Raw genomic sequence first — 16,748 nt, forward strand, 5'->3', positions numbered from 1 at the left:
CTTATCCTTCTCTATCTTCCTTTTCTTTCCTCTCCTCCCTTCTTCCCCAGGACTGTCCCGTCGAGTCGGGAGACTTCCGAGCCCAGCAGTGCTCCGCCCACAATGACATCAGGTACCAGGGAATGGTATACGAGTGGATTCCCGTGCCCTATGAACCCTCGGCTGCGTGCGCCCTGCGGTGCCAGGCGCGGGGGAGCAGCCTAACGGTGGAGCTGGCACCTAAGGTTCTAGACGGAACACGTTGCCGGGCCGACGCCCTGGATATGTGCATCAGTGGGGTCTGTCAGGTGAGATACTGACTGATTGTTTGGATGGATATTATAAAGCACTTTTCCAGATGCTCAAAGTCAGGGCCGTCCACAGACCTTTCAGGGGGCATTTATTTCTGCCACAAGACAAACTCATCATCACAAATTGTAAGCAAGCTAGTTACAGTATCTCCTAAAGACATGATTGACATGGGGAAAATAGGATGGGCTATCAGCTGATCACTGATGTTGGTGATTGATGTAAATCTGCTAGTTAGCTCGCTCCATTGATTTTCCTGATTGTTTGATATCTTTCTGCCTCTCTCTCTGCTGCCTATCAGCCAACCAGACGCAATATTGATGATGATGTAAGCTAAATCAAATGTTATGCTGCTGTTGAAGTACTGTTGTATTTAAACTAGGTAGATAGACAGACACTCGACTGGTGACCGTATCTCTCAACCGGGCTTGTAATCTCAGTACAGGGCAGACTGGGAATAGGGGGGGAAATTAGACCACCACCCAAAATGACACTTAGGAGACTGGAAGGGCAAAGGGCATGTTCTCTACACAGGCAAGGCCCTGTCTGTGCATGTGCCTGATCAAAGTACGAGGGAAACTCGTATATTATTACAATATGATGATATTATAGTAATATCTTGAATAATAAGGATTGGATTCATATAGCACTTTTCCATGTGCTCAAAGCACTTTAGATTGCATGGGGAGGGAAAGTCACCTCATCCAGCACCAATGTGTCACCCACCTGGACTGTGTCAGGGCAGCCATTGTGGTTCCAGAAAGTTAATCAGCCATGTCAACGACAGATCAGGGGACACGATGTACAATATGACACGATACAATAAAATGGCTCAAGACTGGATCACTGCTTGAAGTACTTGTTTTTTCTTTGTGGGCCACAGTAAAGACAACATGAATATTTCCAAACTATTACAGTGAAAAACAGTCTGAGAACTTCTGATCTTCTGCAATATTTCTCAATAATCGTTGTTCTTGAACAATCGTACTGTATTTCCTCTTTGTGAATCCACATGGCAGCTGCTGTAGCAAAGGCTGATCTAAAACCACATGTCAGAAATAGGAAGTTCCTAAAAAATGATCTTAAACATGGAAAATATTTCTCCTCTCCATGTTGCATGTCAGAAGCTCTGGGTTCTAGTTTTAGGCTAGAAGTGATTGTTTTAGGAACCACAGACTGATGATCAATGTTGCCATATCCTCTTCTCTGGATAGGTGCTTTATTAAAACGTCTGTCTGAGGCTGTATGACTGGAGGAAGGGGAGAGGAAGAGAGAGAGAAGTAGAGAGACAGAGAACTGGAGGTGTGAGGAAGGAGGGAGAGAGAGCGAGGGAGAGGAGGTGTGACAGGAGGAAGGAGAGAGAGAATTGAGAGAGAATAGAAAGAGAAGTGGAGGTACGATGGGAGGAAGGAGAGAGAGAATAGAAAGAGAAATGGAGGAACGATAGGAGGAAGGAGCAAGAGAGAGAATAGAGAGGGCGAAAGACAGAGAGAGATGCAGAAGGTACGACAGGAGGAAGGAGAGACAGAGAGACAGAAGGTACGACAGGAGGAAGGAGAGAGAGACAGAAGGTACGACAGGAGGAAGGAGAGAGACACACAGAAGGTACGACAGGAGGAAGGAGAGAGAGACAGAAGGTACGACAGGAGGAAGGAGAGAGAGACACAGAAGGTACGACAGGAGGAAGGAGAGAGAGACACAGAAGGTACGACAGGAGGGAGGAGAGAGAGACACAGAAGGTACGACAGGAAGAAGGAGAGAGAGACACAGAAGGTACGACAGGAGGAAGGAGAGAGAGACAGAAGGTACGACAGGAGGAAGTAGAGAAAGAGACACAGAAGGTACGACAGGAGGAAGGAGAGAGAGACACACAGAAGGTATGACAGGAGGAAGAGAGAGAAACACAGAAAGTACGACAGGAGGGAGGAGAGAGAGACACACAGAAGGTACGACAGGAAGAAGGAGAGAGAGACACAGAAGGTACGACAGGAGGAAGGAGAGAGAGACAGAAGGTACGACAGGAGGAAGTAGAGAAAGAGACACAGAAGGTATGACAGGAGGAAGGAGGAGAGAGACACAGAAAGTACGACAGGAGGAAGGAGATAGAGAGACACAGAAGGTACGACAGGAGGAAGTAGAGAGAGAGACACAGAAGGTATGACAGGAGGAAGAGAGAGACACAGAGAAAGGTACGACAGGAGGAAGGAGAGACACACAGAAGGTATGACAGGAGGAAGTAGAGAGAGACACACAGAAGGTACGACAGGAGGAAGAAGAGAGAGAGACACAGAAGGTACGACAGGAGGAGGAAGGAGAGACACACAGAAGGTATGACAGGAGGAAGTAGAGAGAGACACACAGAAGGTACGACAGGAGGAAGGAGGAGAGAGAGACACAGAAGGTATGACGACACTTGTTGACAGGAGAAAGACAGATTCCCACATCATATGCAGAAAGTAGTGCACTAGAACACAGTGCTAGACTAGGCCTGCATCCCAAATGGTACCCTATTCCCTGTATAGTGCACTCCTTTTGACCAGAACCCTATGTGCTCTAGTCAAAAGCACTGCACTATATCATAGGGAATAGAATGCTATTTGGGACCTGTAGCTGTTCTAGGCCAGAGAGGAATGCACACTGTTGTGTGTCTAGCCAAGCGGAAATTCACCTATCCACTTCATCCATTAAGGAAGTAGACCCTCTTTATGCAAATCCTTAAAAGTACACTTATACAGTGCCAGGCCATGATAACTTAACAGGGAACGAGGGACATTACTTAGTCCCACAAGGCATTAACTTGTTACTGATACTTCTCTAAGTATCCTGTATATCAGCAAGCTACAGTACGAAGCTGTCTTCATGGAACCATGACAAAGTGCTTGTTCAACCCAAATAGAACCTCCATGTTATACTACCCATAGACATTCTCAAGTGAAGTGTGTGTGTGTGTGTGTGTGTGTGTGTGTGTGAGAGAGACACAAGGAGCTGCGATGTCAAGATCCGTCTTTTCCTGACCATGTTCTGTGCTTGAAGTCAAATAGCTCTGCACGGTACTTCATGGATTCTGCCCTCTAAGTGGTGTGTATATAATGGGTATAAGGAGTGTTTGTGTTTACTGGGACTGCTGGCCAGGTAAGTCATATTGGGTTTGTTATGCTGGCTGCTATTCCCACAGAGTCTGGAGCACAAACTCTGTTCTTCACCATTTCAAGACAAATATGCTGTCTAAATACAACATTACATATACAGACATCAGTGTTAGATACCATGTAAAACATGTGAGTTGGTTCCCCAAACCCAACGCCTCATCCTCTAAACCAGAGGGCGAGGAAACATAACCCATTTTCAATGTGGCCCTCTGGACCTCGGGGCTAAATGAGCTCGACACACCTGCTCTAAACCAATGTCTCCCAAGCCGTTCCTCCAGGCCTCCAACAGTTCCACCAGATTTCACTACTTAAAGGTTTGACCATTAGCTGACTAGTTGAATCAGGGGTGCTGGTGCTGGAATAGCACCAATATGTCGTGGCTGTGATCCACGAGGAATCAAATCAAATCAAATCAAATTTTATTTGTCACATACACATGGTTAGCAGATGTTAATGCGAGTGTAGCGAAATGCTTGTGCTTCTAATTCCGACAATGCAGTGATAACCAACAAGTAATCTAACTAACAATTCCAAAACTACTGTCTTATACACAGTGTAAGGGGATAAGGAATATGTACATAAGGATATATGAATGAGTGATGGTACAGAGCAGCATACAGTAGATGGTATCGAGTACAGTATATACATATGAGATGAGTATGTAGACAAAGTAAACAAAGTGGCATAGTTAAAGTGGCTAGTGACATAAGGATGCAGTCGATGATCTAGAGTACAGTATATACGTATGCATATGAGATGAATAATGTAGGGTAAGTAACATTATATAAGGTAGCATTGTTTAAAGTGGCTAGTGATATATTTACATCATTTCCCATCAATTCCCATTATTAAAGTGGCTGGAGTTGGGTCAGTGTCAATGACAGTGTGTTGGCAGCAGCCACTCAATGTTAGTGGTGGCTGTTTAACAGTCTGATGGCCTTGAGATAGAAGCTGTTTTTCAGTCTCTCGGTCCCAGCTTTGATGCACCTGTACTGACCTCGCCTTCTGGATGATAGCGGGGTGAACAGGCAGTGGTTCTGGTGGTTGATGTCCTTGATGATCTTTATGGCCTTCCTGTAACATCGGGTGGTGTAGGTGTCCTGGAGGGTAGGTAGTTTGCCCCCGGTGATGCGTTGTGCAGACCTCACATTGGCATTATGTCTTATGTAGATGGTACCCTCTGTAGAGCCTACGGTTGAGGGCGGAGCAGTTGCCGTACCAGGCGGTGATACAGCCCGCCAGGATGCTCTCGATTGTGCATCTGTAGAAGTTTGTGAGTGCTTTTGGTGACAAGCCGAATTTCTTCAGCCTCCTGAGGTTGAAGAGGCGCTGCTGTGTTTCTTCAGGGTGACGCTGTCAGTGTGAGTGGACCAATTCAGTTTGTCTGTGATGTGTATGCCGAGGAACTTAAAACTTGCTACCCTCTCCACTACTGTTCCATCGATGTGGATAGGGGGTGTTCCCTCTGCTGTTTCCTGAAGTCCACAATCATCTCCTTAGTTTTGTTGACGTTGAGTGTGAGGTTATTTTCCTGACACCACACTCCGAGGGCACTCACCTCCTCCCTGTAGGCCGTTTGAGTCGTTGTTGGTAATCAAGCCTACCACTGTTGTGAGCTCCGCAAACTTGATGATTGAGTTGAGGCGCTGCGTCAGGGATCCACGCAGTCGTGGGGCTGAACAGAACAGGTTTGACATGTGGGGAGTACAGTTTGAGAGGGCTCAGAACGCAGCTGTGTTGTGGGGCCCCAGTGTTGAGGATCAGTGGGGAGGAGATGTTGTTGCCTACCCTCACCACCTGGGGGCGAGCCCGTCAGGAAGTCCAGTACCCAGTTGCACAGGGCTGGTTCGAGACCCAGGGTCTCGAGAATTGATGACGAGCTTGGAGGGTACTATGGTGTTGAATGCCGAGCTGTAGTCGATGAACAGCATTCTCACATAGGTATTCCTCTTGTCCAGGTGGGTTAGGGCAGTGTGCAGTGTGGTTGAGATTGCATGCGTTCTGTGGACCTATTTTTGAGAAGCAAATTGGAGTGGGTCTAGGGTGTCAGGTAGGGTGGAGGTGATATGGTCCTTGACTAGTCTCTCAAACCACTTCATGATGACGGAAGTGAGTGCTGTTCAGGGGCGGTAGTCGTTTAGCTCAGTTACCTTAGCTTTCTTGGGAACAGGAACAATGGTGGCCCTCTTGAAGCATGTGGGAATAGCAGACTGGTATAGGGATTGATTGAATATGTCCGTAAACACACCGGCCAGCTGGTCTGCATGCTCTGAGGGCGCGGCTGGGGATATGTGTCTGGGCCTGCAGCCTAAAGTGAGCTGGTTAACACGTTTAAATGTCTTACTCACCTCGGCTGCAGTGAAGGAGAGACCGCATGTTTTGTTTGCAGGCCGTGTCAGTGGCACTGTATTGTCCTCAAAGTGGGCAAAAAAGTTATTTAGTCTGCCTGGGAGCAAGACATCCTGGTCCGTGACTGGGCTGGGTTTCTTCTTGTAGTCTGTGATTGACTGTAGACCCTGCCACATGCCTCTTGTGTCTGAGCCATTGAATTGAGATTCCACTTTGTCTCTGTACTGACGCTTAGCTTGTTTAATAGCCTTGCGGAGGGAACCGATGACTCTGACGTTGAGCTGTGAACATTGGCATTATGTCTTATGTAGATGGTACATTCCTGTACTGATCACTGTACATTACATAGCCAGTATCACCCTTAAACAGTACTTTATGCTATTACTGTATCATCAGAAAGAGAGAACTCTTTGAGTTAGTGAAAGTGGGCTGTAAAGTGAGCTGCGTTCAGGTGATCTACGTGTTTGAGAATGTGGACTGGAAAGTGAGCCCTTCAGCAGACAGAGGAATACCTACCCTTCAGCTGACAGAGGATCCTACCCTTCAGCAAACAGAGGAAGACCTACCCTTCAGCTGACAGATGAATACCTACCCTTCAGCAGACAGAGTTTGAGAATACCTACCCTTCAGCTGACAGATGAATACCTATGTGTTTCAGCAGACAGATGAATACCTACCCTTCAGCAGACAGATGAATACCTACCCTTCAGCAGACCGATGAATACCCACCCTTCAGCTGACAGATGAATACCTACCCTTCAGCTGACAGATGAATACCTACCCTTCAGCAGACAGACGAAGACCTACCCTTCAGCAGACAGATGAATACCTACCCTTCAGCAGACAGATGAATACCTACCCTTCAGCAGACAGATGAATACCTACCCTTCAGCAGACAGATTAATACCTACCCTTCAGCAGACAGATGAATACCTACCCTTCAGCTGACTGATGAATACCTACACTTCAGCTGACAGATGAATACCTACCCTTCAGCTGACAGATGGATACCTACCCTTCAGCTGACAGATGAAGACCTACCCTTCAGCTGACAGATGAATACCTACCCTTCAGCTGACAGATGAATACCTACCCTTCAGCAGACAGACGAAGACCTACCCTTCAGCAGACAGATGAATACCTACCCTTCAGCAGACAGATGAATACCTACCCTTCAGCAGACAGAGGAAGACATACCCTTCAGCTGACAGATGAATACCTACACTTCAGCAGACAGATGAATACCTACCCTTCAGCAGACAGATGAATACCTACCCTTCAGCAGACAGATGAATACCTACCCTTCAGCTGACAGATGAATACCTACCCTTCAGCAGACAGATGAATACCTACCCTTCAGCAGACAGATGAATACCTACCCTTCAGCAGACAGATGAATACCTACCCTTCAGCAGACAGATGAATACCTACCCTTCAGCTGACAGATGAATACCTACCCTTCAGCAGACAGATGAATACCTACCCTTCAGCAGACAGATGAATACCTACCCTTCAGCTGACAGATGAATACCTACCCTTCAGCAGACAGATGAATACCTACCCTTCAGCTGACAGATGAATACCTACCCTTCAACAGACAGATGAATACCTACCCTTCAGCTGACAGAGGAAGACCTAACCTTCAGCTGACAGATGAATACCTACCCTTCAGCTGACAGATGAATACCTACCCTTCAGCAGACAGATGAATACCTACACTTCAGCAGACAGATGAATACCTACCCTTCAGCAGACAGAGGAAGACCTACCCTTCAGCAGACAGAGGAAGACCTACCCTTCAGCAGACAGATGAATACCTACCATTCAGCAGACAGATGAATACCTACCCTTCAGCTGACAGAGGAATACCTACCCTTCAGCAGACAGATGAATACCTACCCTTCAGCTGACAGATGAATACCTACCCTTCAGCAGACAGATGAATACCTATCCTTCAGCTGACAGATGAATACCTACCCTTCAGCAGACAGATGAATACCTACCCTTCAGCAGACAGATGAATACCTACCCTTCAGCAGACAGATGAATACCTACCCTTCAGCTGACAGATGAATACCTACCCTTCAGCAGACAGATGAATACCTACCCTTCAGCTGACAGATGAATACCTACCCTTCAACAGACAGATGAATACCTACCCTTCAGCTGACAGAGGAAGACCTAACCTTCAGCTGACAGATGAATACCTACCCTTCAGCAGACAGATGAATACCTACCCTTCAGCAGACAGATGAATACCTACCCTTCAGCAGACAGATGAAAACCTACCCTTCAGCTGACAGATGAATACCTACACTTCAGCTGACAGATGAATACCTACCCTTCAGCTGACAGATGAAGACCTACCCTTCAGCAGACAGATGAATACCTACCCTTCAGCAGACAGAGGAATACCTACCCTTCAGCAGACAGAGGAATACCTACCCTTCAGCTGACAGATGAATACCTACCCTTCAACAGACAGATGAATACCTACCCTTCAGCTGACAGAGGAAGACCTAACCTTCAGCTGACAGATGAATACCTACCCTTCAGCAGACAGATGAATACCTACCCTTCAGCAGACAGATGAATACCTACCCTTCAGCAGACAGATGAAAACCTACCCTTCAGCTGACAGATGAATACCTACACTTCAGCTGACAGATGAATACCTACCCTTCAGCTGACAGATGAAGACCTACCCTTCAGCAGACAGATGAATACCTACCCTTCAGCAGACAGAGGAATACCTACCCTTCAGCAGACAGAGGAATACCTACCCTTCAGCTGACAGATGAATACCTACCCTTCAGCGGTCTTCAGCAGACAGATGAATACCTACCCTTCAGCTGACAGATGAATACCTACCCTTCAGCAGACCGATGAATACCTACCCTTCAGCAGACAGATGAATACCTACCCTTCAGCTGACAGATGAATACCTACCCTTCAGCAGACAGATGAATACCTACCCTTCAGCTGACAGATGAATACATACCCTTCAACAGACAGATGAATACCTACGCTTCAGCTGACAGAGGAAGACCTACCCTTCAGCTGACAGATGAATACCTACCCTTCAGCAGACAGATGAAGACCTACCCTTCAGCAGACAGATGAAGACCTACCCTTCAGCTGACAGATGAATACCTACCCTTCAGCTGACAGATGAATACCTACCCTTCAGCAGACAGATGAATACCTACCCTTCAGCTGACAGAGGAAGACCTACCCTTCAGCAGACAGATGAATACCTACCCTTCAGCAGACAGATGAATACCTACCCTTCAGCAGACAGATGAATACCGACCCTTCAGCTGACAGATGAATACCTACCCTTCAGCAGACAGATGAATACCTACCCTTCAGCTGACAGATGAATACCTACCCTTCAACAGACAGATGAATACCTACCCTTCAGCTGACAGAGGAAGACCTAACCTTCAGCTAACAGATGAATACCTACCCTTCAGCAGACAGATGAATACCTCTCCTTCAGCAGACAGATGAATACCTACCCTTCAGCAGACAGATGAATACCTACCCTTCAGCTGACAGATGAATACCTACACTTCAGCTGACAGATGAATACCTACCCTTCAGCTGACAGATGAAGACCTACCCTTCAGCAGACAGATGAATACCTACCCTTCAGCAGACAGAGGAATACCTACCCTTCAGCAGACAGAGGAATACCTTCCCTTCAGCTGACAGATGAATACCTACCCTTCAGCGGTCTTCAGCAGACAGATGAATACCTACCCTTCAGCTGACAGATGAATACCTACCGTTCAGCAGACCGATGAATACCTACCCTTCAGCAGACAGATGAATACCTACCCTTCAACAGACAGATGAATACCTACCCTTCAGCTGACAGATGAATACCTACCCTTCAGCAGACCGATGAATACCTACCCTTCAGCAGACAGATGAATACCTACCCTTCAACAGACAGATGAATACCTACCCTTCAGCTGACAGAGGAAGACCTACCCTTCAGCTGACAGATGAATACCTACCCTTCAGCAGACAGATGAAGACCTACCCTTCAGCAGACAGATGAATACCTACCCTTCAGCAGACAGAGGAAGACATACCCTTCAGCTGACAGATGAATACCTACACTTCAGCAGACAGATGAATACCTACCCTTCAGCAGACAGATGAATACCTACCCTTCAGCAGACAGATGAATACCTACCCTTCAGCTGACAGATGAATACCTACCCTTCAGCAGACAGATGAATACCTACCCTTCAGCAGACAGAGGAAGACCTACCCTTCAGCAGACAGAGGAAGACCTACCCTTCAGCAGACAGATGAATACCTACCCTTCAGCAGACAGATGAATACCTACCCTTCAGCTGACAGAGGAATACCTACCCTTCAGCAGACAGATGAATACCTACCCTTCAGCTGACAGATGAATACCTACCCTTCAGCAGACAGATGAATACCTACCCTTCAGCTGACAGATGAATACCTACCCTTCAGCAGACAGATGAATACCTACCCTTCAGCAGACAGATGAATACCTACCCTTCAGCAGACAGATGAATACCTACCCTTCAGCTGACAGATGAATACCTACCCTTCAGCAGACAGATGAATACCTACCCTTCAGCTGACAGATGAATACCTACCCTTCAACAGACAGATGATTACCTACCCTTCAGCTGACAGAGGAAGACCTAACCTTCAGCTGACAGATGAATACCTACCCTTCAGCAGACAGATGAATACCTACCCTTCAGCAGACAGATGAATACCTACCCTTCAGCAGACAGATGAAAACCTACCCTTCAGCTGACAGATGAATACCTACACTTCAGCTGACAGATGAATACCTACCCTTCAGCTGACAGATGAAGACCTACCCTTCAGCAGACAGATGAATACCTACCCTTCAGCAGACAGAGGAATACCTACCCTTCAGCAGACAGAGGAATACCTACCCTTCAGCTGACAGATGAATACCTACCCTTCAGCGGTCTTCAGCAGACAGATGAATACCTACCCTTCAGCTGACAGATGAATACCTACCCTTCAGCAGACTGATGAATACCTACCCTTCAGCAGACAGATGAATACCTACCCTTCAGCTGACAGATGAATACCTACCCTTCAGCAGACAGATGAATACCTACCCTTCAGCTGACAGATGAATACCTACCCTTCAACAGACAGATGAATACCTACCCTTCAGCTGACAGAGGAAGACCTACCCTTCAGCTGACAGATGAATACCTACCCTTCAGCAGACAGATGAAGACCTACCCTTCAGCAGACAGATGAAGACCTACCCTTCAGCTGACAGATGAATACCTACCCTTCAGCTGACAGATGAATACCTACCCTTCAGCAGACAGATGCATACCTACCCTTCAGCTGACAGAGGAAGACCTACCCTTCAGCAGACAGATGAATACCTACCCTTCAGCAGACAGATGAATACCTACCCTTCAGCAGACAGATGAATACCTACCCTTCAGCAGACAGATGAATACCTACCCTTCAGCAGACAGATGAATACCTACCCTTCAGCTGACAGATGAATACCTACCCTTCAACAGACAGATGAATACCTACCCTTCAGCTGACAGAGGAAGACCTAACCTTCAGCTGACAGATGAATACCTACCCTTCAGCAGACAGATGAATACCTACCCTTCAGCAGACAGATGAATACCTACCCTTCAGCAGACAGATGAATACCTACCCTTCAGCTGACAGATGAATACCTACACTTCAGCTGACAGATGAATACCTACCCTTCAGCTGACAGATGAAGACCTACCCTTCAGCAGACAGATGAATACCTACCTTCAGCAGACAGAGGAATACCTACCCTTCAGCAGACAGAGGAATACCTACCCTTCAGCTGACAGATGAATACCTACCCTTCAGCGATGTCTTCAGCAGACAGATGAATACCTACCCTTCAGCTGACAGATGAATACCTACCCTTCAGCAGACCGATGAATACCTACCCTTCAGCAGACAGATGAATACCTACCCTTCAACAGACAGATGAATACCTACCCTTCAGCTGACAGAGGAAGACCTACCCTTCAGCTGACAGATGAATACCTACCCTTCAGCAGACAGATGAAGACCTACCCTTCAGCAGACAGATGAAGACCTACCCTTCAGCTGACAGATGAATACCTACCCTTCAGCTGACAGATTAATACCTACCCTTCAGCAGACAGATGAAGACCTACCCTTCAGCTGACAGATGAATACCTACCCTTCAGCTGACAGATGAATACCTACCCTTCAGCTGACAGATGAATACCTACCCTTCAGCAGACAGAGGAATACCTACCCTTCAGCAGACAGATGAATACCTACCCTTCAGCAGACAGATGAATACCTACCCTTCAGCAGACAGAGGAATACCTACCCTTCAGCAGACAGAGGAAAACCTACCCTTCAGCAGACAGAGGAATACCTACCCTTCAGCAGACAGATGAATACCTACCCTTCAGCAGACAGATGAATACCTACCCTTCAGCAGACAGATGAATGCCTACCCTTCAGCAGACAGAGGAAGACCTACCCTTCAGCAGACAGAGGAAGACCTACCCTTCAGCAGACAGAGGAGGACCTACCCTTCAGCTGACAGATGAATACCTACCCTTCAGCAGACAGAGGAAGACCTACCCTTCAGCAGACAGAGGAAGACCTACCCTTCAGCTGACAGATGAATACCTACCCTTCAGCAGACAGATGAATACCTACCCTTCAGCAGACAGATGAATACCTACCCTTCAGCAGACAGATGAATACCTACCCTTCAGCAGACAGATGAATACCTACCCTTCAGCAGACAGATGAATACCTACCCTTCAGCAGACAGATGAATACCTACCCTTCAGCAGACAGATGAATACCTACCCTTCAACAGACAGATGAATACCTACCCTTCAGCAGACAGATGAATACCTACCCTTCAGCTGACAGATGAATACCTACCCTTCAGCTGACAGATGAATACCTACCCTTCAGCAGACAGAGGAATACCTACCCTTCAGCAGACAGATGAATACCTACCCTTCAGCAGACAGATGAATACCTACCCTTCAGCAGACAGAGGAATACCTACCCTTCAGCAGACAGAGGAAGACCTACCCTTCAGCAGACAGAGGAATACCTACCCTTCAGCAGACAGATGGATACCTACCCTTCAGCAGACAGATGAATACCTACCCTTCAGCAGACAGATGAATGCCTACCCTTCAGCAGACAGATGAATACCTACCCTTCAGCAGACAGAGGAAGACCTACCCTTCAGCAGACAGAGGAAGACCTACCCTTCAGCAGACAGATGAATACCTACCCTTCAGCAGACAGATGAATACCTACCCTTCAGCTGACAGATGAATACCTACACTTCAGCTGACAGATGAATACCTACCCTTCAGCTGACAGATGAAGACCTACCCTTCAGCAGACAGATGAATACCTACCCTTCAGCAGACAGAGGAATACCTACCCTTCAGCAGACAGAGGAATACCTACCCTTCAGCTGACAGATGAATACCTACCCTTCAGCGGTCTTCAGCAGACAGATGAATACCTACCCTTCAGCTGACAGATGAATGCCTACCCTTCAGCAGACAGATGAATACCTACCCTTCAGCAGACAGAGGAAGACCTACCCTTCAGCAGACAGAGGAAGACCTACCCTTCAGCTGACAGATGAATACCTACCCTTCAGCAGACAGAGGTAGACCTACCCTTCAGCAGACAGAGGAAGACCTACCCTTCAGCTGACAGATGAATACCTACCCTTCAGCAGACAGATGAATACCTACCCTTCAGCAGACAGATGAATACCTACCCTTCAGCAGACAGATGAATATCTACCCTTCAGCAGACAGAGGAATACCTACCCTTCAGCAGACAGACGAATACCTACCATTCAGCAGACAGATGAATACCTACCCTTCATCAGACAGATGAATACCTACCCTTCAGCAGACAGATGAATACCTACCCTTCAGCAGACAGATGAATACCTACCCGTCAGCAGACAGATGAATACCTACCCGTCAGCAGACAGAGGAAGACCTACCCTTCAGCAGACAGATGAATACCTACCCTTCAGCAGACAGAGGAAGACCTACGCTTCAGCTGACAGATGAATACCTACCCTTCAGCAGACAGATGAATACCTACCATTCAGCAGACAGATGAATACCTACCCTTCATCAGACAGATGAATACCTACCCTTCAGCAGACAGATGAATACCTACCCTTCAGCAGACAGATGAATACCTACCCGTCAGCAGACAGATGAATACCTACCCGTCAGCAGACAGAGGAAGACCTACCCTTCAGCAGACAGATGAATACCTACCCTTCAGCAGACAGAGGAAGACCTACCCTTCAGCTGACAGATGAATACCTACCCTTCAGCAGACAGATGAATACCTACCCTTCAGCAGACAGATGAATACCTACCCTTCAGCAGCCAGATGAATACCTACCCTTCAGCAGCCAGATGAATACCTACCCTTCAGCAGACAGATGAATACCTACCCTTCAGCAGACAGATGAATACCTACCCTTCAGCTGACAGATGAATACCTACCCTTCAACAGACAGATGAATACCTACCCTTCAGCAGACAGATGAATACCTACCCTTCAGCAGACAGATGAATACCTACCCTTCAGCTGACAGATGAATACCTACCCTTCAGCTGACAGATGAATACCTACCCTTCAGCAGACAGAGGAATACCTACCCTTCAGCAGACAGATGAATACCTACCCTTCAGCAGACAGATGAATACCTACCCTTCAGCAGACAGATGAATACCTACCCTTCAGCAGCCAGATGAATACCTACCCTTCAGCAGACAGATGAATACCTACCCTTCAGCAGACAGATGAATACCTACCCTTCAGCTGACAGATGAATACCTACCCTTCAACAGACAGATGAATACCTACCCTTCAGCAGACAGATGAATACCTACCCTTCAGCTGACAGATGAATACCTACCCTTCAGCAGACAGATGAATACCTACCCTTCAGCTGACAGATGAATACCTACCCTTCAGCTGACAGATGAATACCTACCCTTCAGCAGACAGAGGAATACCTACCCTTCAGCAGACAGATGAATACCTACCCTTCAGCAGACAGATGAATACCTACCCTTCGGCAGACAGAGGAATACCTACCCTTCGGCAGACAGAGGAAGACCTACCCTTCAGCAGACAGAGGAATACCTACCCTTCAGCAGACAGATGAATACCTACCCTTCAGCAGACAGATGAATACCTACCCTTCAGCAGCCAGATGAATACCTACCCTTCAGCAGACAGATGAATACCTACCCTTCAGCAGACAGATGAATACCTACCCTTCAACAGACAGATGAATACCTACCCTTCAGCAGACAGATGAATACCTACCCTTCAGCTGACAGATGAATACCTACCCGTCAGCTGACAGATGAATACCTACCCTTCAGCAGACAGATGAATACCTACCCTTCAGCAGACAGATGAATACCTACCCTTCAGCAGACAGAGGAATACCTACCCTTCAGCAGACAGAGGAAGACCTACCCTTCAGCAGACAGATGAATACCTACCCTTCAGCTGACAGATGAATACCTACCCTTCAACAGACAGATGAATACCTACCCTTCAGCAGACAGAGGAATACCTACCCTTCAGCTGACAGATGAATACCTACCCTTCAGCGGTCTTCAGCAGACAGATGAATACCTACCCTTCAGCTGACAGATGAATACCTACCCTTCAGCAGACCGATGAATACCTACCCTTCAGCAGACAGATGAATACCTACCCTTCAACAGACAGATGAATACCTACCCTTCAGCTGACAGAGGAAGACCTACCCTTCAGCTGACAGATGAATACCTACCCTTCAGCAGACAGATGAAGACCTACCCTTCAGCAGACAGATGAATACCTACCCGTCAGCAGACAGAGGAAGACCTACCCTTCAGCAGACAGATGAATACCTACCCTTCAGCAGACAGAGGAAGACCTACGCTTCAGCTGACAGATGAATACCTACCCTTCATCAGACAGATGAATACCTACCCTTCAGCAGACAGATGAATACCTACCCTTCAGCAGACAGATGAATACCTACCCGTCAGCAGACAGATGAATACCTACCCGTCAGCAGACAGAGGAAGACCTACCCTTCAGCAGACAGATGAATACCTACCCTTCAGCAGACAGAGGAAGACCTACCCTTCAGCTGACAGATGAATACCTACCCTTCAGCAGACAGATGAATACCTACCCTTCAGCAGACAGATGAATACCTACCCTTCAGCAGCCAGATGAATACCTACCCTTCAGCAGCCAGATGAATACCTACCCTTCAGCAGACAGATGAATACCTACCCTTCAGCAGACAGATGAATACCTACCCTTCAGCTGACAGATGAATACCTACCCTTCAACAGACAGATGAATACCTACCCTTCAGCAGACAGATGAATACCTACCCTTCAGCAGACAGATGAATACCTACCCTTCAGCTGACAGATGAATACCTACCCTTCAGCTGACAGATGAATACCTACCCTTCAGCAGACAGAGGAATACCTACCCTTCAGCAGACAGATGAATACCTACCCTTCAGCAGACAGATGAATACCTACCCTTCAGCAGACAGATGAATACCTACCCTTCAGCAGCCAGATGAATACCTACCCTTCAGCAGACAGATGAATACCTACCCTTCAGCAGACAGATGAATACCTACCCTTCAGCTGACAGATGAATACCTACCCTTCAACAGACAGATGAATACCTACCCTTCAGCAGACAGATGAATACCTACCCTTCAGCTGACAGATGAATACCTACCCTTCAGCAGACAGATGAATACCTACCCTTCAGCTGACAGATGAATACCTACCCTTCAGCTGACAGATGAATACCTACCCTTCA

General features: G+C 47.2%; 1 protein-coding gene across 1 annotated transcript in view; it reads left to right on the top strand.

Annotated features, from left to right (window-relative positions):
* adamtsl3 (ADAMTS-like 3) overlaps positions 1-16,748 on the top strand; it is a 249,692-nt gene that overhangs the window by 104,612 nt on the left and 128,332 nt on the right. The window contains 1 exon segment of the mRNA XM_065012218.1: positions 51-287. Coding sequence (XP_064868290.1) covers positions 51-287 — 237 coding nt within the window.

Source organism: Oncorhynchus nerka, linkage group LG27 (assembly GCF_034236695.1).
Source record: "Oncorhynchus nerka isolate Pitt River linkage group LG27, Oner_Uvic_2.0, whole genome shotgun sequence".
Classification (NCBI taxonomy): domain Eukaryota; kingdom Metazoa; phylum Chordata; class Actinopteri; order Salmoniformes; family Salmonidae; genus Oncorhynchus; species Oncorhynchus nerka.